The sequence below is a fragment of the Melospiza melodia genome, chromosome 5, assembly GCF_035770615.1.
Source record: "Melospiza melodia melodia isolate bMelMel2 chromosome 5, bMelMel2.pri, whole genome shotgun sequence".
NCBI classification, from domain to species: Eukaryota; Metazoa; Chordata; class Aves; order Passeriformes; family Passerellidae; genus Melospiza; species Melospiza melodia.
The window spans coordinates 34,435,623-34,459,125 of NC_086198.1; the positions used below are offsets into that span (position 1 = coordinate 34,435,623).

General features: G+C 38.3%; 1 protein-coding gene across 9 annotated transcripts in view; it reads left to right on the forward strand.

Annotated features, from left to right (window-relative positions):
• Nucleotides 1-23,503, forward strand: part of GAB1 (GRB2 associated binding protein 1) — a 91,134-nt gene that overhangs the window by 59,006 nt on the left and 8,625 nt on the right. For 6 of the 9 annotated variants that reach the window (XM_063156995.1, XM_063156996.1, XM_063156999.1 and 3 more), the window contains 5 exons: nucleotides 3,893-4,106; nucleotides 7,006-7,086; nucleotides 10,397-10,992; nucleotides 12,825-12,910; nucleotides 13,117-13,420. In XM_063156995.1, coding sequence (XP_063013065.1) covers nucleotides 3,893-4,106; nucleotides 7,006-7,086; nucleotides 10,397-10,992; nucleotides 12,825-12,910; nucleotides 13,117-13,420 — 1,281 coding nt within the window. The remainder of the gene's footprint in view (nucleotides 1-3,892; nucleotides 4,107-7,005; nucleotides 7,087-10,396; nucleotides 10,993-12,824; nucleotides 12,911-13,116; nucleotides 13,421-23,503) is intronic. The other 3 variants (XM_063156997.1, XM_063157002.1, XM_063157000.1) reach the window with 2 other exon arrangements.

The following is a 23,503-nucleotide window of genomic DNA, read 5'->3' on the forward strand; positions in this document are numbered from 1 at the left end:
GCTCTTTTTACATCATAAATTTTACAAGATATCAAAATGATTATGAAGAAAAAAAGTATAAATTCTAGTGAAAGTGAAGCCTGTAACTACTCATAACAAACCAACTGAGAAAAGATAAGACTTTTGCCCTGTTTTCAGAAAGCTGATTATTCTAGCTCTACTGAATCCAGGAATTATAAAAACAAAATAGAATTCTTGTTAGACTAATTTGCATGTTAAATTTTCTGGCTGTTTTTCCAGCTCCCAGTTATTTCAAAGCAGTCTGAGTGTCTGAGCTCTGGGAACAAACCAAATTACTTATAATGCTCTTTGGTGTGCAGATGACCCCTTCCCTAAAAATCTGCTAGTCCAAAGTGGAGCAAGTTGATGATGTACTCTTTGAAATCATAAATAGCTGCTGGAAGATCAACTTTCCTTCATATCAGCTTCAGGAGTGCTTGGCTGAAGAGAATATTTGAGAGGGTGCAGATAGGCAAAGAGGTTTCATTTGCTCAGTGATGAAAGTTTTAGCATTACTTCTTCCCTTGTAGTAAAATTTGAAATGGCATCAATGCATAAAGCAAATCTCAAGTGCTTTAGACCAAATTCAGTAGATCTTTCAATCTGGCATTAGCCCACACTATTTAACACATACAAAATGCCTGTGTGAGGATGGATTTCAGATCAGAAAGTTGGTATTTTATAGTTAATTCTCTATATGCTGAAAAAACCAAACAAACCTCAACCAAACCACACAAACACCTATCTCAAACAAACCCCACACAGATCTGTGAGAGGATCAGGGATTTTATCAAGTATTATTTCTGTGTCAAAAGAAAGAGGCAGCGCATCAGAAGGAAAGTGTCCCTAATGATCCATTAACATTAATGGGCTCCAAATCCTTGCTCAGAGAACAGATCATAAAGCTTCCAGACAGCTGGACAGCATCACCTTGAAAATTCAGTAACAATTGAAAGGGACACATTAGGAAAGGAATGGAATGAATCATTGTTATATCTTCGTAAACCAGTGGGTCCTAAATTTTTTGTGTGTGTGTGTGCTTTATGTGCAATAGTTAGTTTCTCTTCTCAGGAAAGAAAAAGTAGCAGAGCTAGGAAAGGTGAGGATAAAGGGAAACCAGATGTACAATGAAATGGCTTCTGCACCAGGAAGAATTAGGCAGTACCAACTCAGTAAAAACTATGACAAAGTTGTGTAAAGTTGGGAATGGGAATTATGAGTAGGAGGTAATTGTTCACAGTTTCTTTGAAGATGGGAGCTGAAATATATCAAGTGAATATATCAGGTATAAAAGGAAATGGGTTTTCATGTCATGGGTAGTAAGGTGTGGACCTCACTGCCGTAGGATGGTAGTGAAGTTCAAAAATATAAAGGCACTCAAAGAAATAGGAGAAATTCAGAGAACAGTGTGTCAGAGGGTAGGTCAGCAGAGGCTGTGGAAGCAGCCTATGTCTTGGGGTGCCCCAGAAGCTGGAGCAGTGCATCAGGCTTTGTGGATACATTGGCCTCTTTCAAAATTCGTGATTTTATTTTTCCCTGGAAAGTCACTCTTGAGTTTTGCTGCTCTTCCTGGGAATGCTGGTGCATGATGTGTTTAGTTGCATCAGGTCACGTAGGTACTGTGTACATGTTGGGCTCTCCTGACTGCATGAGGGCTGACTGGCACACCCATGCTCCCTGGAAGCCCCAAGGATATCCTGTTTGATTTCTCTTTTTTCTCCTCCTGTGAGCTTGGCACCGAGCAGTTCCAATGGCATGAGGGTTGTGCATCGCCAGGCCCGGGAATGGGGTGGGCACTGAGGCACACGGGAGCTCTTAAGGGTCTTATCTCTTAAGTGTGGTCAAAAAATGATGTGTTTGGCAGGAAACTTTTCTTCCCCGCCCTTTACTTCTGTTCTTCAGTTCTGCAGGGGACAGGCCAGACAGCTGCTTGTCCTTTCTCCCACTGCTGCTTTTCCAGAAAGTACAAAAAGTACGTTCCTGGTGGGTCCATTCATGCACTTCTCTGTTCCTGCTGTTGAACCCCTGCATTAGGGGAATCATGAAACATTAGTAGGTGCCTCAAAGAGGCTCCTTCAAGCTCTTGAATTTCCTAAATGATAGAAAATTGTTCATATTTTATATTTAAGCATGTAGAAAGTAAGCTACTTTTTTAGTAGCTTTTGCACCCAAGTACTGCTGTATATGAAAGGAAAAAATGAAGTGACTCTAGAATACAAATAAATAGGATGTGCATAGTAATTGTAAAGACAAGGGTATTTAAGTAAACATCGGCTGTTTTAAGTAACAGTTTTTAGATAACAATTAATGTAATGGATTTTACCTTTTTTTACCCCCATTTTTCTAAACCATGGGATGTGGTTTAGGAATATGTGCTTCAAGAAATGTAATGTATAAAGATTTTATGAATTATAAACATCTCTATACTATTATTTATCTGATCTGCATGCATCAATTTATTTTTATGCGTGCGATCCCTTGATACCGTCTGTTTCTTTTCCTTCTTCTGCTAACTAGGTTGATGAATAGGTCAGCCACAACCCTTCATAATAACGTTTTTTAGGCTATCCTACCTTTTCAGGAAGGTTGAGTTGAGGAATTTTCATACACCTAGACTTCTTCCAACCACATGGGTGTGGTGGGATTTAATTTCTGAGCCTGTTCAGATACCATGTAAGTTCAAAGCAAGTGTGGCTATTTCTATTTCCATGTCTAAATCACTTGTACTTGGTGTACACAGAACTGGAAGCAGGAGGGCTGTGTTCTGGGCTGCTCATCTTACTTCCCAGAGCAGTGCTGAGAAGCAGAAGCTGAATGAAGCTACTTTGTAGTGCATAGCTGGCCTGTTAGGCTGACAGGAGCAGGAGATTTGGATAATAACACGTTCATTTGAACAATGCTAATAATCAGCATCCATTCTTGGGATGTGCAATTTGGAATGTACAATGAGTTGCAAGTAAGCCTTGATAATTAGGAAATAGTTTGCTTAGTTATGTTGTTCTTAGTCAATGTCATTAAAACAATGAAAAAGCCAAATGATTGTTTAATATTTGATGATGTAGATATTTTCTAGCCTCCCAGATAATGTAATAGTCTGGATATATGTATTCAGAAGGCAAAAAGAAGTTGCATGGATAGGAAGTGGATAAGAATTATAAGGTTACTTATAAGAATTATAAGGTTATTTAAAAAAAAAGAAAACCACCTTCTCTCCTCCCACCCCAAAAGAAATCCAGACTAAGCCAAAGCAAAACAAGGAAATGAAACCAAAACCAACCCCTTCATTTATTGCACAACAATAAAAAATTAGGGTATGTAATCAGGGGGCTTAGTGGAACATGTTACCCGTTGTACCTTTGCATTATTTTTCTAGTTGTAAAGAATCTTCCATTGCCAAAGCAGCAGTTTTCCTGTCTGTTTTCAGATACTGAGAGTGGCCGTGTCTTGCCTGGTAACTAATCTCAAACGTTCAAGTGACCTTGGTCAAAAAAGGATGAATACCTCCAAATGCTGACTTGGGTTGCCATGTTCAAGTAATAACTTATGGGCTTGTGCCTGCCCTTGATTAGAACAACAGATTTGTGTTTTTAGCTGTATTACCACAGCTGTCAACATATTTGTTCTTTCTGTGGCCAGAAAGCAGGTTAAATAAGTCTTTAAATAAGGCAGAACCTCTGTTTGCAAGGCTTACTTAAGAAATTGATTGCAGTTTGAAAAGATAAAGATTGATATATAAATGTAAATTCCCTGAAACAAATGTTAACACCCAGATGTTACCGTGTCTAATTTAACAAATTTGAACTAAAACCTGAGAGTTTTTCCATCCTCTTTTCTTACTGTTGAAGGGCTATTTCTTCACTGTATGAAGAAATCTTTGCTTCTGTGTTTGCAGATGCTGTGAAGCCACCAGTTAGTTCTTTACAACCATCTGCTGAGTTACCCTTGCCCATCAGCACTTCACCGCCCTCCCTGCAAGCAGAATCTTCCCTTCCTTCTCCTTATCGGCTCATTAACGTCCCCCCTCTGGAGTCTGCCTCTGGTCAAGAAGATCCTCAAGACTACTTACTGCTAATAAACTGTCAAAGTAAAAAACCTGAACCTATGAGGTAAGTGAGTTTTTTTTCTTAATAACACTTTTTTATATTACAGACCAAGAATGTTTGTGCTAAATGCATTTTGTTACTACTGAGATACTGAGCATTTGGATGCACATATCTACACAGGGAAGCTGCCTGTAACTTTTCCTTTTTTTTTGTTCTATGCATTAAACCTTTTGCTGCAATAGTAAGTTGCTTGATCAGTGTTATATTGCATCCTCCAAAAGTGTTGACAGCAACTGCCAACATGAAATATCACAGTGATGCATCAATCCAGGCCTTCCATTGGAGCTTTGAGTGATGCATGACACAAAGTACGCTTTCTTTAGCCACAATCTGGTGTTCTTAGTCCACTTCAGTACTAGAAAAAGCTGGAGGAATTTAGCCTTTCTCCCTCCTGGCATTTGGTTCCCCAGTTTTGCCAGTTAAAGCTTTCATGGAAGGGGTTAAGAAAACATGCTGATGTTTATTATCATCTGCCAGGTTATCACATCACTGAGTACAGTGATCTTAAGTGGCATTTGTTTACTATTACTAGCATGGTTCAGACTCTCAAACAAGAAGAAAACCCAATTATTTTATGATAACAAAGAATGCAGGGGCTGAAACCACTTGGTTTCCATATCCTGAATTTCAGCTTTTTCCTAATAACAGATACTTAAAAGGAAACTCAAATAAGCTTTATTTTTTACTGACTAAAGAGTGCCTACACAGTCAGTTATCTAGAGAAGTGTGCAATAGGAAATTTGAAGGAAAAATTTAGCACTTCTACAGAATTGAAATTCTATTTATTTATTAAATAAATCCACAGCACCTCCTGCATAGGAGGATATGATATTCATATTAGCTACCTGGGAAATATCACTGTGTTTTGCCTGAATGGATCATAGAGCAGGCTGCCTGGGGACATACTGGAGTCTCTGTCCTCTTTTAAAAAAACTATTTAAAAGAACCAAAAATGAACTTGACTGGACAAGCTCCTGAGGAGCCTTTGCTGTTTTTGAAGGGTTTGCTTAGAGATATTGGAAAAGCTGAGCAGATAATGTCCAGAGGTCCCTTCCGACCTTAAACATTCTGTAGGAGAACCATATAAATCCCTCTGAGAAGCTTCTTTTCTGCACTAATTTCAAATAAAATCTGCTGAGATATTTACAGAAAAATTAACAAAACATCATATTATTTTTGCAATTACAGACAAGTGCCATGTGCTCCGCGCTCCCTTAGCATTTTTATCCTGCTCTGTTGTGCTTGAGTTTCCTGGTCCATTTACTGATGATTGTGTAGAAAAGTGTCCACCCTTTACAGTCTTCCTTATAAAACAAGGGAATGAGCCTAGAGTTCCCCCAGAGTATGGAACGTGCATGTTCCAGGCAGGATGGGATGTCCCAGAACCTCCTGCAGGGACAGGGAAGCCCAGTGTTAGAGATTTCAGTGTTCAGTGATGTTCAGAAGCTGATAGTGCTGAAGAGGAATGTCAGTGTTCCTGCCAAAAGCTTTTGGGTTTGGTATCACTTCCTGAACAGCTTGGCAGAGGAATTGACTTGGATTTCAGCAATCCTGGCCTATCAGAAATGTGTCTGAGTGTCCATTTGCTTCTGGGAGGAACAGGCTCAGAGCAGAGTTGTACCACCACAACGTGAAGGTGTTTTTTGGAATGATGAAGGTTGGGATGTGTAATTGACTTTCTGACCTGATTTCCACAGTTATGGGATGTGTGGGTTAAGTAGAGGATGAGGAGACCATAGAAGGGGCCACAAAATGTGGTATAGAGTCCATGATTAGCCTGCAGAATTTCTCAAGGAGTCACTAGTGACACAGGAGAGAAGGTACTGGGGAAGGCAAAAGGTCCAGTGGTGATAAAATACTTAGTGAACTGAAAGAACAGAACAAAATATTTGGGAGTGTAGAGATTGTTTAAATAAATGATGGTTTTATAGGAAAATCTGAAGACATTGACATTATGATCACTTGGAGATTATATGAGTTTAGTTTATTTTCTGTAACTAAAAAGCTGTATCCTTAAATTAAAAAGGCTGTGATCATGAAAATTCAGAATAACAGTTGTGCTGGACTTTCAGTTCCGCCTAAAAGGACTGCCTATGTAGGTAAGCTGCTGGGTTTGGGACAGAATATAGAGCATATAGACATTTTCCTATGGAATGAGAGCTTTGTGTATCTCAGTAGCGCATTGCTAAGATGATTAGTAAGAGTGCCCCAATCCATATCCTTACAGACAAAGAATAAAAATTAAATGGCTGCATCATTTTCCTGTTTTCCAGGCTTGGAACACTTTATCTGGGTATTTCATACAGACTTAGTGTCAAGTGCAAGGCTTAATAGCTGTAATTAAACAGGCAGGTACTGTTACTTAATGTTTTCCCTTTAGACTTAAAAATTACCAGTATGCAAAGGGAACATTTTCTATTTTGATTCTGCATGTTACTTTACAGGTAACCTGAGAACCACTGAATTTTGTTTCAAGGCTTTGATGTTCTTTTCTGGGTGAGATGGGTCACTGTGAAACATAGATGTATCTGAGTCACCTCTTTGGGATTTTTGAGAATTGTAGTGTTTCAGACCCAGAAAATAATTATTACATGTTCCATTAAAGTGTCATAGAGCGCACCACATGCTGTTGTGAGACTGTCTTGTATGCAGCAATTGCAGCTGTAACTATTACTTGCAGTACTTTGTCTAAAATAGTTTCGTGCTCTGATCACTGCTGACTTAAGAAAGAGCATTGTTTCACTGTAGCATTTAGGGAGATTTTTAAGGTTGTGTTTGGATCCTAGAAAAGAAAATGCAGCCAAACATTGCTTCCAAATCCCTTATTGTTCTGGCTCGTTCGGTAGGTGTATTGAAATACTAAATGCTGTCTTCCTCATCTTTCCTATTGTATATGAACCAGCCAAGGGTCACCTTTTCTCTCAGAAGAAGGGCAGGAATACCTGCTATTAGAAGACTTTGAAAGTAAAAAGATTCCACTTCAGTGAGTGAACAGTAGCCATTCTTGGAACATGTGTGAGAAATTAATCACAGAGCCATTAACTTGCCTGAAAATACTGTTTGTCTGAGACTCATCTTGCATGGTGTTCATGAGTTTTAACAGAAAAACTATATAACTTTTGCTTCCATTTTCTGAAAAGAGGTCTGGATGTTATTTATTTTTATGTCTGTCTTGTTTTTTCTATGCTTGCTGTTGCTGTCCCACATTGCTGGCACACAAGAGCAGTTTTGCTGCCATTTTGTTTATAATATTCTGTTTCATTAGTCATATTGATTCCTGTGGATGGGAAAAGACTCAGCTGAAAAGGATGAGTGGTCAACCCAGCCCAAATACTTAATTTGCAGAAATGAGATTATTACCCCTCCCCTAAAACACTTGGTGTACCTTTTTCTGGGTCTCTGTCAACAAGTGGTTTTTGGTACATGGAGCCTGGCTTGTTCCTGGGCTCCCCTTCCTCACTGCCCCACCTCCTCTCAGTGCAGCTTAATGCCCAGGCCTTGCAGCTCAGCTGGCTGGGCAGTTTTCTTGGTGTGTGGAAGGAAATGGCCAGTCCTAGCACTGAGTGAGGGCTGGTTTGGCCACTCACCATAATTTGCACGTATGTGATGCGCACATGTGATAACACTGAATTCATGTCATAGTCATCTTCTGCTAATAAAGTGAGGAGTTATCATTGTGTTACATCCAGCCTTGCCATTATTTTAAATGGAGGTGTAAAAACCCTTTAATACTTATCATAATAACCATTTGTTAATGGAATATTTAAAACATTTTTTTAATTGAACTGTATTAAAGAGAAATTAAAATTCCTAAAGTACAGAAGTCATAAAAAAACCCTCAGAAATACAAACCAGGAGCATGGTCTGCTCCTGTCAACTATGCACTGTACATTTTCAGAATTATATATGGTGTTGTTATCATGGTCAGTGGTTAATGCTGACTTTTAAAAATAGTTAAAATTGTAAGGCTGAATTCTCTGGCTTCGTTTTGGCATAAACTGTTTTCTTTGTTTCACAGCGTCTTCGGACTTTCAGTTGCGCAAAATCAGATTGCTTACTACCCATTCATATTTTGAAAACTCTTTCAGTAGACTAAGATGTTGAGTCCAAAAGATTGCTTTCAAAATTGTGAATTAAATCAGAAATTCCCTCTTGTAATAAGAAATGTAAGCTGTTGCCATCAGCTAAGCAAATGACAGACCTAGCTGTCTCATGGTTTTTGAAAGCCTTCTGTTTGCACAAGTGCTTGTGGTCAAGAAAGAAGAAGCATCATTCACTTAGACCCAGAAAAACTCCTATATTTAGAAGGATAGTATTTGTTTCTTGCATTTCATGGATAATCGTTAGGCTCTGGCATTGTAAATATGCTGTTGTTTCTTTTTGAGCTTTGGTTATATATTCCTGCATGTTTTTGTAAGATAAATGTAGTTTTTATGTTTTATTCCTATAGTTTTAGGTTTTTTTCCTTTTAAAGTATATCCCAGTGAACTGAAACTAACAAATTTGGTTCCACAATTGATTTTCAGTAGGTGTAGACTGCCCACTTTATTTTTATAGTATAAAATTTAAAGATCCCAGTCCTTGCCATATTTGAGAATTGCTTGACTTTTTCTGGGATTTTGGTCTAAATGGATATCATAGAACTAGGAGAGTACATTTAGAAAGCGAGGAACTCCTGAATCAATCCTTTGAATAAAGAGGAGGGGCTGCAGCAGAGCCTGAGCTTAGTGTTCACAATCTATTATTCACTCTGTAACCTCATGTGCTTCCTTCAGTCCTATGTGCTCTATATTTTGCAAGTGTTTTAAACTTCTAGTGGTTCATACATGAGTTTTTGAAGCTCTGAGGCAAAGAGCTCTGAGGCAGCTGTTAAGAAACAAGAGAAATATATATTCATGGTCAGCATCATGAGTCATGTAGGAGATTTTACTTCCTTGGTTATGTGAAGAACGAATAATGAGAAAAGTATCTTCTTTTTTGGGGGAGGGGGTCGATTAAACTAAATGCAGATTAAAGTTCAGAGTTACCTAGAAAGCTGTTCTGACCAGTGACAGAACTGAAATCTATGTTTAAGGTAGTAATCAGAGCAAAATTACTATGTTTTTTCTAATGGAAATTAGGTGCAGAGCCTGTTAAATAAGGGGGGAAATTATTCTTATGGTAGTGGGTGTACTTACGTATTTTATTCCTCAAAAATTTTGGAACTGTGTGATCCAATTGCTTAATAGACCTTACTAAGAGTTGTGTTGCAGGTATTCATTGATACTCATGCATGCTGAAATATTTACATATGCATGTATAAATTAACACAATGGTATGCTATTGAGGTAGTGAAAATAGGAAATATGTTATGTTTGATCAAAAAGTGTATGGACTTCCTTAACTTAACTACACCACTACCATCTCCAGTGCTAGTATTTTGCCACTGTTTGGACTTTCATTTAAGCAAGGAAGCCAGACTGATAACAGAATTTCCCTGCCTGGAGCACACTAAATGGAGAGGTTTAGAAAGGAAATCAAATTATTGTAATGTGGTTACTTTCCATGTAAGTTTACTGGTAGTGGTTAGTATTTGTACTAATAAGTGCTGTTCTCATAAAAGAATTTCCTCATCTAACAATACCACCTTCATTTGCATTCAAGACAAAAGGTCTCTGTTGCACATGGAACCTATGGATTTTTTTTTCCCCTCAAAGAACATACCATTTTCCTCCTATTCATGATTTTAGCTCTTATTTCTCTTTTCCTTATATATTTCAAATGGGTTTTATATGGTCAGTATAACTTCAGGCGTGCATTTAGGGGAGTTACAAGCAGTCATATTTTTTCTCTTAACATTTTTTTCTAAATTATTATAATGAGCAAGTACTGTAAGTCCAAGAACTGAGCATCTTATTTTTACCTTTAACAGTGCCAATAGAGTGTTGCTGGTTTGCAGCATGGGTTAAAAAAAATGATTAAAAAACCTCCAGCCCCCAAACTTGGCTTCAAACAGGCATACTGAAAATCACTTGCTTTGTGAAACATCAGCCTGTTGGTAAAGCTCCACATTTGTGCTTTATATTTCACATGAATGAATTTGTATGAATGTAGTTACTTAGGATGCCTAGGTACTCCTGTTTGTTTAATAATAGAGTGCCTGCATCTCATTTTAAAAAAATGAAAATAAAAAAATTGGAAGACCCTGTTAGACTTTTCAGTTGGTTCCATGAGAAACGTTGTCTTTATGATTTGCAATGTTTGTTTTTCTCTGTGTGTTCGTCAACATTCTAATCTCACAATCTCACATGTAGATCTCAGGCTGACTCTGCAAAATCCAGCTCTTCAGAAACAGACTGCAATGATAACGTGCCCTCCCACAAGAACCCTGTTGCACCAGGGAGCAAGCACGCTGTGAACGGCTTCTTCCCGCAGCAGGGCGCCTACGATTCCCCGCCTTCCCGCTCCGCGCTGGCGGACTCCAGCCTCTACAACCTGCCCAGGAGTTACTCCCAGGATGTTCTGCCCAAGGCAGCGTCTCCATCTGGAACTGATGCCGAAGGAGAGCAGCATGTTTTCAATACCCCATCAGCAGTGTCGTTAGACACGCAGATGAGGCACATCTCCATTAGCTATGACATTCCCCCCACACCCGGAGGTACTTATCAGATCCCACGAACTTTTCCAGAGGGAACATTGTCTCAGACTTCAAAACTGGAGACTATTCCAGACATCCCTCCACCTCGGCCCCCCAAACCTCACCAGGCAGCGGATCGCTCTCCTGTGGAGACGTGCGGCATCAGCCGCACCGCGTCGGACACGGAGAGCAGTTACTGCGTCCCCGCTGCAGGAGCGCCGCCCTCGCGCAGTAACACCATTTCCACGGGAGACCTGAACGTCTTCCGGAAAGGTCAGCATTGTTTGGCTTGAGCTGTGTGAGCTGAATGGGCTGAATAATGTGAAGGGCATTTCTAGCCTGTAGGAACAAGTGTTTAGCCCCTCACAATTCACTATCACTATGTTTAAAATATATTAGAAAGACGAACAGAGATTTTTAAAGGAAACCATCAAAACAGCAAAGCGCAGAACATCCGTAAGGGATGTATATTACACTGTGGCATTCAGCCTTGGCTGAAAATACTTGAAGATCTAGACATAGTTATTTGGAAATAACTGAATTCAACACTACCATTTTCAGTCTTTCAGAATGACCAAAGTGAGCTTTGTGAAGTGTGGTGCAATCTGCAGAAGCTGAAATTGTTTCATGAAGATAGGTGGGATATGGTGTATACCCAGAGCTTTGAGATCAGCCCTGATTTGATGATCATTGCCACCAGCCTTTCTTTCTGTCCATGTGATAGACATGCTTACTGCAGTATTTTAGTAAAATTAAATTTGGTTATTGTGGCCACCTAAATGTTGCTCCTCCAGATGTGCTGTCATGCGTATTTTCTTGTTAACCACTTTTGGGCTAAGGGTTTCACTTTCTTTCAGATTACTGAAGCAGGTGGGTATTACAGTGTTGTTTTTAAAATGAAATTTTTTATTTGTGTAAGTCAATATTTATGTTACAGATGATTTTAAAAGAGAATTGTTTGAAATGAGGGATGAATACAAGGCTTTTAGAGGAGGCAATATGCAAAATGGATGGGATCATACAGATGCTCAGATACTATTGTCCTATTTGTCATTCATTTTGTAGACTGAGCATAAAATATTGGTGGTTGTCAGTGTTTTAAAATGACAAACGAACACTATGAAAGATTCTTGTTTGCTTTGCTTATTTTTTCTCATGTAGTATTTTCTCCCAAGTAAAACCACCACAGTCATTTTGCTAAGTTTATAGGTGAGTATTCCTATACTGAATCTGAGATTGTCTGCCTCAAAAAAATTAGTCTTTCTGAAAATGTTGGTTAAATTTGGTACTTAAGAGCAGAATTGTTTATTTTCCTCTGTGGTGAAAATCTTAAAAGGTCAAAGGTTTTTTTTCAGGGCAAGGTACGGATAAATCCCAGAGTTTACCCAATTTCTGTGCTGGCATCATGAGAGGGGGCATCTGTGCCACAGGGTCAAGCAGCCTGCTGCATGCATGGATGAGCAGCACTTGGGAGCCAGGAGTCTCACAAAGACCCCTGTCCAGCAAAGAACCAGCCACAGAGCTGAGGACCTGCTTAGTGGGGCCTGCCAAGAGCCAGGACTCCAAAAAGGGAGAAATCTTTGGTTTGGCAGCAGCCCACTCCAACTGAAAGCCCCTGGAGACCACACTGGGGAGCTGAGAGATGGGATTCACCTGTTCCTGCAACAGATGGGATCCTGTTGAATCAGCACTTTCCAAGCAAAGGGCTTCAGTCAGAAAACCTTTTTCCAGATGTTAAACTACATCTGTTGTTTATTTTAGATTAGGCTTTTCATGGGGGTCCAGATTCTCACTGATTGCACGAAGTTCTTACACATGCTCAGTTAAAAGGTAGACTCTGCTGCTTCTTTAAAAGCAGAAATTCATTTCTCTTTTCTTTCCATGGAAAAATGCCACTGTGAATGCTTCAAGTTGTAAATGATGAGTGCTAAGACTGTTTGTGAACACAGTCCTTTCAACTATAGATATATCTAGGGCCACAGCTTCAGGAGGTGTGTTTGTGTACTCTCAGAAGCAGACAGTAAATAACAACAGACTCTGGATGCCTGTGCCAAGTGACAGGAACAGGGGTGATAAATAGCTACTTTCTCTTCTTGTTTCCTTAGAAATTAGTTCTCAAGACTGTTATGATATTCCACGAACGTTTCTGAATGACAGATCTAATTCATTGGAGGGCTTCCATAACCACTTTGTAAGTATGACTTGATCTGATGAGAGGCAACCGTGACAGTGTTTGAATGCTCTTTGTTCCGGTGTAAGAAAGCAAGCTGTGCAGTGTTTGTCATTTTTCACTTTCAATAGAGTACATTAATCTGAGTAGATTAGGTTAAAAGACTCATATGATTCACAGCTGATTGCATAACGTATTTTGTTAAAGGAAATATATGTTAATTCTAGAAAAACAGAAGCATGTTGACAGTGGGAAGTGTTTCAAGTGAAGAACTAGATGAAAATTATGTCCCAATGAATCCCAACTCTCCTCCACGACAGCATTCCAGCAGCTTCACTGAACCCATCCAGGAAACAAACTATGTACCCATGATACCTGGCACGTTTGATTTTCCATTGTTTGGAAAGCAAGTCCCTCCTCCTGCTCACATGGGTTTCAGGTCCAGCCCAAAGACCCCTCCCAGACGGTCGGTGCCTGCTGCAGAGTGTGAGCCACCGCCGGTGGATCGGAACCTCAAACCTGACAGAAAAGGTGAGGAAAACCTCTAAGGAAACCCAATTTTTATCATCTAAGAAAATAACATAGCTCTCTCAACTTCTGCTTAGAGGAAAATTGTCATGTTTTTAGAAGTTGTTTTAGAAATCATTTTTGTCCTATAACTAAATCACAGAGGAGCCCTGGCATTATTTTTAACATTTTAAAACACCACAATAACAATCCAAATAAAAGCATAGGTTTAGATTTTATTGCCATACTTACTAATGAAAAAATAACACTGAATTCCTAAGATTCAGAAGTGTGTCCTTGTATATAGGAGACACTTGTGATGGAGAGTGAGAACACAAGGCATTGGGTAGCACACAAATTTATAGCCATAGCAATGCTTGGTACAGGATAAGCACGCATATTCATTTTAGATGGCCCCTTTGAATCTATCCTAAAAAATTCATCTCTAAAATCTGGCACATAACATGTTTACTTTTCCTTGAAATAAGAATTATTTGGGTGACCAGAGTTCTTAATGAACCAAGATGATTGGGTTGCAATGTGTCTATAAGTGATACTCATATAGAGAACCCCTAATAAATAGCTTGGATTTTCCAGTTTATCTAAAATGTTTCATCGACCATCTAACTAAAAATACAGGCAAATACTTAAAAAACTTGTTTCCCTACTAAGTTTTTGAGACAGGATAACTGACTGTCTTGTAGAAGAGGGAACTAAAGAGCATCAGGTCAAATGTCTGCCCTATTTTACATTTGAGTAAGTCTTATTTTTAATCTTATGTACTTGAAAATATTGGTATTTACATTGACAATGGCTGACTTCATTGTGGAAAAGTATAATGGCTAATATTCAGATGATCCAAAATATTCACTAATTAAACCTTTAAATTAGTGTTTTTACCACTAAGTGAAAACCGTCTGTAATGAAGGGAAGTAGAGTGTTGCTCTGATAGATGAGGTACGTGCAATGGAAAGCACCATTCCCCCTGTCCATCTTCAAAAATTGAGGCATGGCCTTTTTAAAGACTTTTGGCCCTCTGCTTGTGTCTGATTGTTTCTGTGTTATCAGACAGCAGTTTTGTTTGGTTCTTAAGAAATACTGGACAGGAACAGATTGATGAGAGTTGATACTGGAAAACATTCTCAGAATAAACTGAACTGCACCAATTTAAAATATTTTTCCAGACTGGCCAGTTTGTGTATTTTACTGATAAAATGTTTGACCTTCAAAAGTAATAAATGTATGTGTTGAAAAACATCTCAGTTTTGCTGTTGGCAGCACAAAGCTGCCACACAGATGTTTGCTGGGGCAGCATCATTGCCCTTGGATATCTCTTTTTGGAACAGAATTAGTGTTTCACATTTAGAGTGGCATGTAAGGCTCCTTCTTTGCTCCCATTCTCAAATGCCTTATAGCTAGAAAGATGTGGCTAACACCAGGGGAAGGACTTTAAGATGTGTTAACATACCATTAATGAATGTAGAGTTGCTGGATGAAATTTTTGGCTGTATACTTTTGGAAAACATTATCACTATAAAATAATAGGATTATTTAATGTAATTTAGAAACCAAAATGATTTTAAAGTAAAACTGTCCTTAAAAGTAAATATTATATAGTGCTTAGGGGCTGAAAAAAGTTTTGTGAATATCTTGAGCTGCCAAGCATAGTAGTGATTCTGATTTACCAGTAGGGGTTTTATCTTAGTAGCACACACGCACACACAGAGATGGCCTCACTCTAATTTTATCAAATGCACCACTGCAACTTTTCCATTGTTGTGAAGGACAGATCTGATGACACATTGGAATGGTGATATATTCCCATTTCAGTAATTGAGATCTCTATACAAAGAACTTTTTTGAGATATACCTTTGGGAAAACAAAACTGTAGGTTCCTTTGAATTAAATTATGTAAAGCCCTTGTTTAAATGGACCTTTACCTAACTAAAACAATGGTGTGCTTTATATTCTTCTGTGTTACCTTTTCAGCTTTCAAGTTCTTGTAGCAGCTTCTATTATCAGGTTGTTTATATAAATGTACTGCAATGCTCTTCTGCTACAAATTAGTGCAAAGGAAGTGTCAAGTAGGTCTGTGTGTTCAATAAATCTTTGGCAGACACAGAAGGGGAGGAAACAGAACATAAAATATTTACCTTCAGGCTATTGCTCCTGTAACTGTTGAGGGGATTAAATTTGCCATTGGTTCAAGAATGTCTGTTGAAGACTGCTGGTGCTTCTCCAAAAGATGGTCTCTAAAACACTGCAGAGACGGGGTGTGCTGGGGGTAAGGTGTTATGAGGGCACGTTTCATGTTCTGTCAGAAGAAGGTGCTCTGTCTTTTTTGTTATTGGTTACAGATTGCTGCCAAAACAGTGTTTGCACTGCCTCTGAGCTTTTTGGAAGCTGTTAGAAATGCCGTCAGCATCTTTCACATGAGCTTTAGCTTTAGGTCAGTCATGTTTCTGTGGGCCAGGAAGGTTTGTTATATCCAGTGCTAAAAGTGCATTTGACAAAGGGATAATGCAGTGAAACCAGTACATAAAGGAAGGATACACTGCTTTTTGTTGTCAAATATATGTGTTTAGCATCTCTTTTACTTTATTTTTAAGGGCTTGCTGCTTACAGACTTAGACTCTTTGATCTCCCCAGTCTGTTTCTTTTTCCACTGATCTCTAGCAGACCTTTGTTTTAGAAAGTGGGTTAAAAATAATAATGAATAAAAGTACCTATAGCCTTGAGATTACAATACAGATTCGTGTAGTTTCATTTCTCTAGCTCACAGCTGCTTCTGTAGTTATGGGGAGCTTCCAGTATTTTCTGGAAATCTTGAAAGGAATTTTGAAAGGAATTTCAAAACGTGGTGTTGTCTCTCTGCCCGAATAACTTGAATCAAAATAGTTTTACTTGTTCTTTAGAGAAGAATACCAAAAGGTAAGTGATGTATTGCTTGGGACAAAATGGAGACTGTTTGGCAGGTGCTTTTCTGCATTTGCCTGGAACTGAATGACAAAAATAATCTATTTTTTAGTTTGTTTTTTTCAGAGCGCTGTTTCTTTAGTTATGGAGGACCATTTGCTATATTTATTTTCGTATTTCTGCTTTTTGGCTGCTTTAGCTTGCCACAATTGCATGTAGTCCTGATGCTAAATTGGAAGTGTGTTTGCTGGTAAAAGATTTCAAGCAGAAAAAATACTGCATCCACCCATGCAAATGGGTCTTGCTCTCTGAATTATTCAAAGACAGTGACTGGTTCTGCCACAGAGCAAAAGTGACATTTGTCGTGATGGTGACATGCCTTCTTCAAAATACTGTTTATCCAAGAAGGAGCAGTGGAACTAAAGGTGCCCAAATATTGTGAGATGAAGGAGGACTCCCTAGACAGATTAGGCAGCAAAGAACAACCAGGTTCTCTTTTCAAGTGAAAAGTTTGTGGTCAAAATTAAAAGTAAAAAGATGTTAATTGGTTTTTTATGGGTCAGGAGGAAGCATTTGAGAGATGGGGGTCTCTGGGCATGACAGTGACCCTCTCCTGCCATGGGATTTGTTTCCATGGCTTGGGCAGAGGGGTATCTGATCTTAAAACAAGACTTTAAGACCAAACAAGTACAAAAACAGACTTTTTTTTTAAATTAACAGTTTAGGAGCTGTCCAGAATAAGTCCTTATAGCTGTGTAATATTGTCCTATCTGAAAGGTTGAAATCTCGTAAGAAATACGTGCTTGACATCTTGACTGATAAAATGCAGTTTTTCAATATCTGAATCAAAGTGAAAGGCAACAATGGAATTGGAGATGGTGGAGTTTACCTTCTCAAAATCTCAGCTTGATGCCCAGCTTACATTTAATTGTGAACTTCTTTTTTCTGTGTTAAAGCACATTTCTACCAAAGTGGGCTTTTTAAGATTCTGAGAAAAAATATTTGAACAGTGAGCATATGGCTGAACTAACAATGGCCATGATAAAATGAAGGTCAAAAGTTAAATCTTATTCATTTGAATATAGTCTGTGATTGTAATGCATGCATGAATGAATATAAATATAAACTTTTTGATCAATAATACTTAAAAGCACTTTCTGAGAGAGCTCCATTTAGCTCAGGTCCTAATTCCAGGTCATGGGGAGCTGAGATTGAACAATGCCCTCAGGATCACTCAGCAAATTGCTGACAGAAACAATACAGAATTTGAATTCCCAGCTTACGACATGGTACTGGGCTTTGCTTCGTTTGTATTCAACAGAAACTTTGTCAAAATATTGTTAGGGTTTAATTGCATTCAAGATTATTTTGAACAATATTTTCAGTCCTAGTTTTGGATTGAGTGGCACAGATTATTGGTTATTTCGCTGATAGCAGAAATAACCAATAGTTAATGTGGTGCTTTGGTTGTTGGGGGGGGGGGGGGTTGGTGTTTTTGTGGGGTTTTTTGTTTGTTTGTTTTGGTTGGTTTTTTTGATTACTTATATTTCAACAAAAATATATCAGCATTTAATCTGAGAGGCTTCCTGCAACTTAAGTCCGCATGATTGCCTTCAAAAGAGACTGCTGCTTGGCCCTGGTAATTTTCAGCCCATCGTGTGATCATGTGGTAAACTTGGATTTAGAGACAGTAAGTGATGCACACATTTATTTTCATGCCAAGAAAATACCCAGTTGCGGCTTGAAAACAAGAAAACAAACAAAAGAAACCAAGAGAGAGCAGGAAAATGCTCATGGAATTGGCAGTCATGATTAAAAATGTTTAATTGTTTAATCGTTTTTGAGAATGTTTTAAAAGTTATCTTGTTGCTTTTGTCATAATTTTTTTTCTCATTTAAAATCTTAAAAGACATAATCTGTGTGGTTAAACCACAAATATGCGTGGATTGCTTCTAAAAATGTGGCTGTATCTTTGCCACCACTCCTCACAAGCATCTCCCAAATGGATTAACTTCACAGAGAATTCCAGTTTTCTTTCTGAAAGAGCTGAGGCCCACTTTGCCAAGGTAATTGTGTACAGGAAGCACCTGCCACATTCTGGTCCCCATAGGATCCACTGTGATGCTTCTGGATGACTGGAATAATGATCCATTGTTGCAGTGTAGCATGGTGCTTTACAAATCCCAGGCAAAGTAGGTAATTATTAAGGAAATAAAGAACCCTCATTAATCATGAAGGTGGCTATAAATAGCCTGATGAACAGTTTCCTTGTTAGACATTCAAACATGTAAATATTTAAGTTGGACACTGTGAACATATTCCATGTCCTGATACAGTAGAAGTGTCACACCATCCTTGAATAAAACTTCAGAGAAACACTGACAGCATTTGTGACAATGAGAACTGACAATTCTTTAAAAATAATAATAATTAGGAACTGGCAACATTTCAGTATTCCACACTATCATCATTGTCTTGCATGTTCTTTAATAAAGGTTCAGTTATGTTCTGAGGATTTAGAACAAGTAGGCATTGAAAATATGAGAATGGTGATTTCTGTCTGCAGCAAGAACTGAAGATCTGTTGAAAAAGAAACTGTAACTTTTGTGATGAGTTTTCTGAACAGAAGCATTGTTCATTTTGCTTTTGAGAAATCCATGCATTTTATCTTCTATTCTCTCTTGGAGAGAGAATACACCCCTTGTTCATTACATTTAGGAATTTTTAAAAATTAGGTTTTGGGGGGATGTTTTGGTGCTTCCTTAGAGTTCGTAAAGCAAGTGGAGTACAAATTTATTGATTTTTTTTTTTTTCTTCTTTGATCTTCCACAAGTTCCTATTTAGCTGAAAATTACACTTCCTGCATGCCTGTACTAAATTACTTGTACAAGTCTAGTTTTTCACTTAATGGCTTTAAATAACTCCTTGCTGTGATGTACCAATCCTTACCTTGCAGCTGTGATTTGTCTTTTAAAACTTTGAAAGAGCAAATAATTCCAATAATGATTTCATTTGGATGGCTGTATCACAGCTGCAGAGGACTGTGATTTGCTGGACATAATGGTTGTAAAAAATTAAACATGCCAGTTTTCTAAACTGCAGTACTTAGTCTGATACTAGTGCTAGGGATGATTAAGTTTAGGGATTAGGGCTAGGGATTTTTTTTAGGTAATTTTAAACTCCAAAGATATGAGGTAGAGCAGGAACAAGAGAACATGAGTAATAATGCCCTATTTTTAATGATCTTCATAAAATTTTTCTCTTCTTTGTTGTGCCCTTATCACTTTTTTCAAGAAAACATAGTTTTTAATGCACATATTGTCATGCTATTCCATTACTTTGTCATAGGCTTAATGTTAATTTTTAGTTTTCCACTGAATAATTTAAATTTTGGGGGGCTTTTTTTCAGTGTTTTGTTTTTGAAGTCTTTTGGAGTTTGCAAATCTTAGTGCACCATTAAACTGCTAATCAATAAATGCTCCAGAACACTGTGCTTAGGTTTTAAAACAGTCTTTCTTATTGAATGTTCTTAGTTCATCATGCTTTGGGGGCTTATAAAATACAGACATGTAGAGTTACTCACAAATCAGAATAGTCAAGTAGTATCTTGATGATTAATAGCTTTGGTATTCACTGAGTAATTTTATGGCATTTGCCATTCTTTGAGTAGTTTTATAGCATTTGCCAAATACTTTAGAAATAACAGTGAACGTTAGCTGTCAGATCCAGTTGGACTTATTTTTTCCAATTCATTCTTAATTTCTGTAGCATTCAAATTACCAGTTCACTGTAAAAAGTTGTTTTGAGGGGATAAAGATGTCTGAGAAGACTGAAGAGCAACTCTTTATGTGACTGCTTTTTATATTTCATAACATTGAAGAATAAGTTGATTTCAATTTGTTTTTATTGTCCTAAAGAGACCATAGTTATCAGCATCCATGTCTTATCCCCACCAAGCACAAAGCACATTATTGATGCTCCTATTTGTTGGTGGATACTAGTATGGAAATGTATTGGAATGTTATGTAACTAAATACATGTTTCTAATTACAAGTACCTTGGCAGGAGACAGTCTTACAAAAACAGAGATGAAAAAACAAATTCAGGATATTTGTAGAGCTCTGTGTTGAAGACCATTTACTTGGGAATCAGGGTTCACTTGGGTGAGGAAGAGAAGAAAAGCAGGAGTTTACTCTCTAGAATTGAAAAGCAAATAATAAATTTTTTGGGAACAAGACAGTGAATTTCAGCCTTGTTTTTTGAGGAGAAATCAACAGTGATTCTAAGTACAGGAATTCTTGGACCTCAGTGCAAATTTCAGTTTCATCTAATTACAGAGGAAAAGGGGTCAAGATATGTATTTTTTTGATGGAAACAAGGAACTGTGGTTAGTTATTTCTCTCTGAAAGTACTCTTGTGTGGATGCAGTGCATTTATGTGGCTGATTTCTCCTTTAGCTCTCCCCCTCCTATCCCAAGCACAGCACTGCTCTAGCATTCCTACATATGATCTCCTAGCCTCATAATGATTAATCCTGTTGTCCAGGAAACAGATAATGCATTTCTCAAATTTTATGTTGCATTAGTATATTTACCTAAAAATTTTAAGCCCTAAATAGCTAGTATTTAAATAGAAGTGTTGGCCTCTTTTGTGAGGATGTTTGCAGTTTCCTGACGTGAAATCCCTTGCCAGCAAGCCGTGGAGCAAGCATCCAGTCAGGAAAGAAGTGTCCTTAACAGAAATCATGTTTAGTTCTGGTGTTTCAAGGCAATAGTCTGAGAACAAATTAATCTCTTCAGCATTATGTCCTCAAAAACAAAACCATTAGGACCACCTACACTGATGCAGGAATTTACTGCAGTGGGACAACTTCCTCCTGCCTCAATATTATATTCCAAGTGTTCTATGGAAAACAACCAGAGCCAATGCAAAAACCAAAAAGGATATTTCAGTTTAAACCATTTTTTGAAATTGACTCAAACATGTGAAATGGACTCTTCTCCTGGTGACTTCACAGACAAAGGCAGCATTGACATGCCCCAAATACCAGGAGCAGAATTCATGCATCTGAGTGTGCTCCAGTGCCACAGCCGCAATTGTCTGCTGTGCCTGGCACTTGCTACAAGCAGCCATTTGTTAGAAAAATAGACTTCATTAATGATTTTTCAGCGCAGAGTGCCCTTCTACAGCCTGATAGGACATGCAGAAGCTGAGCTTTTCTCTCCTGGCTGAATTTTGCATTTCACACATGGTGACTTGATAGAATAGTAAAAACTTCTAATTTTCACTTCTTGTTTAGTTGGTTTCACTTGACATAATTTATTTGTGTTTTGGGTTTTTTCCCCTGTGTAGGTTTGCATCCAGTGGTGTTGCAACATTTATTTCCTTTTCAGTGTGAAAAAAAAATTAAATTGCATAAATGAAACTTTTTTTTCCCTTTACCCAGATTTATCTTTCCCAGAATAGGTGTGTAAGTTAAAAGTATTATCTTTCCTGAGCTGAGGTAAATCTGGGCCTGTGGGAAGCACAGGAAATGTGTTCCTCAGTATGGCTGGTGTTGGAATGCTGTATGGAGCCAGGCTCTCCATAGAGCCCTGCTGTCACTACAGTGATGTGAAGAACAGCCCTGTGACACTGCAGTGAGCGTTTGTGGATAGAGCAGATGTGGGAGACCAGCCTGCTGTACAGGGGGGAAGCAGTTTCCCCTCCCTATTTTAATCACTTGGTTGCTTTTCAGAGATACAGGCATGTGCTCCTGGGGAAAATTGTCATTTGAAAGCAGTAAGGGATACTCTGAAGGGCTTTCAGTGCCCTGGCTCATGTCACTTTATTGTCTTAAATGAGCAAAAGCAGGGTGAAAGAATTCTGCAGTTACACATACAGGTAACCTCAGATTCCTGATTTTGATCTCCCCTTCCTCTTTTCCTTTCCCTGGTGTCAGGTCTGTCCTGTTGCACAGTATAAGCTCCTCAACAGAGTTTAGGCCTTTGGGTTTTCTTTTTCCAGGGAGGAAAAAGAAAACACTCTGCACAAATATTTTAATTTTCTATGACGCATTAAATGTGAGGAATTGCATTATCCTGGCTGGTTGGTGGCAGCAAGCTGGTTTGCCACCAAATTTATTGAGATTAAACGGTCTTCCAGCAGCAAGAGATGAAAGCTCAGTGAGTTTTGTATGTTCTTTTCTGATGTAGAAGTATTGAAGGGACCTGTACTTATTTATATAGCTCTTCTGGAAATCTGAGTGGTTGGTATAAGTGCTAAATTAAGTGGGAATCAGGCAGTTACACAACAGCCATGTTTTACAAACAGGGCTAATCCCAGTTCAGAAAGGTTGGCTGTGCTAGACCATGTAGCATCATTAACAGAAGGAGTTACAGCCTTGAGTTCCTTGAGTTTATTCTCTGTATTATGGGTTTCAGGCACTTTAGTCTGTTTGGTTATAAGAGCAGAGGTTACTAAGTGCACACTGCTTAAATAATTTAATTAACTCTGTTACCTCTGCTAGTTTTCTCATTGTGCTTACAATCTGTGCTTCTATGTCAGTGCAGATTAACTTGAGTTGCATTGGGCCAGATTTCTTTTAAATCAGATTATAAAACTGTGAAATACAAAATTATTATGATCACATCAAAAAGTGTTTGGATTTGAACTTCTTAAATTGTTCCATCAGTTTGAAGATCCTGGTCTTTTTAAATAGGCAGGCTTTTATCAGAGAGTTATAGGCAAGGACTTAAGAATATTGGATCAGCTCAGAATTGAGTACATCAGCATGTTGGCTCATGCTTTTGACTTGGCTCTAGTCAGGAATACTTCATGTTCTGCTTCACAGTCTGTGTCTTTGGTCAGCATTGCCCAACTGTTCACCCATTTCATCAGCACATTGAGCCATTTAAGGGAGCATCTGATTTTGAAATTGGAAAAGAACTGTCTGTGTAAAAATTACTTCATGTCCTTTTCTTTGTAAGGAAGTTGCTGTGCAGCACTACTAATGAATAAACAAATTTTATCTTACCTGCATGGTCTCTCAGAAGCACTGTGTAGAAGTTAAGATACAGTACAAAACCTGTATTTACCTTTCTTGTTGTTACTTGATTATTCCCAATACTTCAGTGATAACACTAATAGAGCACTTCATATGCAAAACCCTTGGGGCAGCGATTTGCAAACTTCTGGTGTTTGTTGCCAAG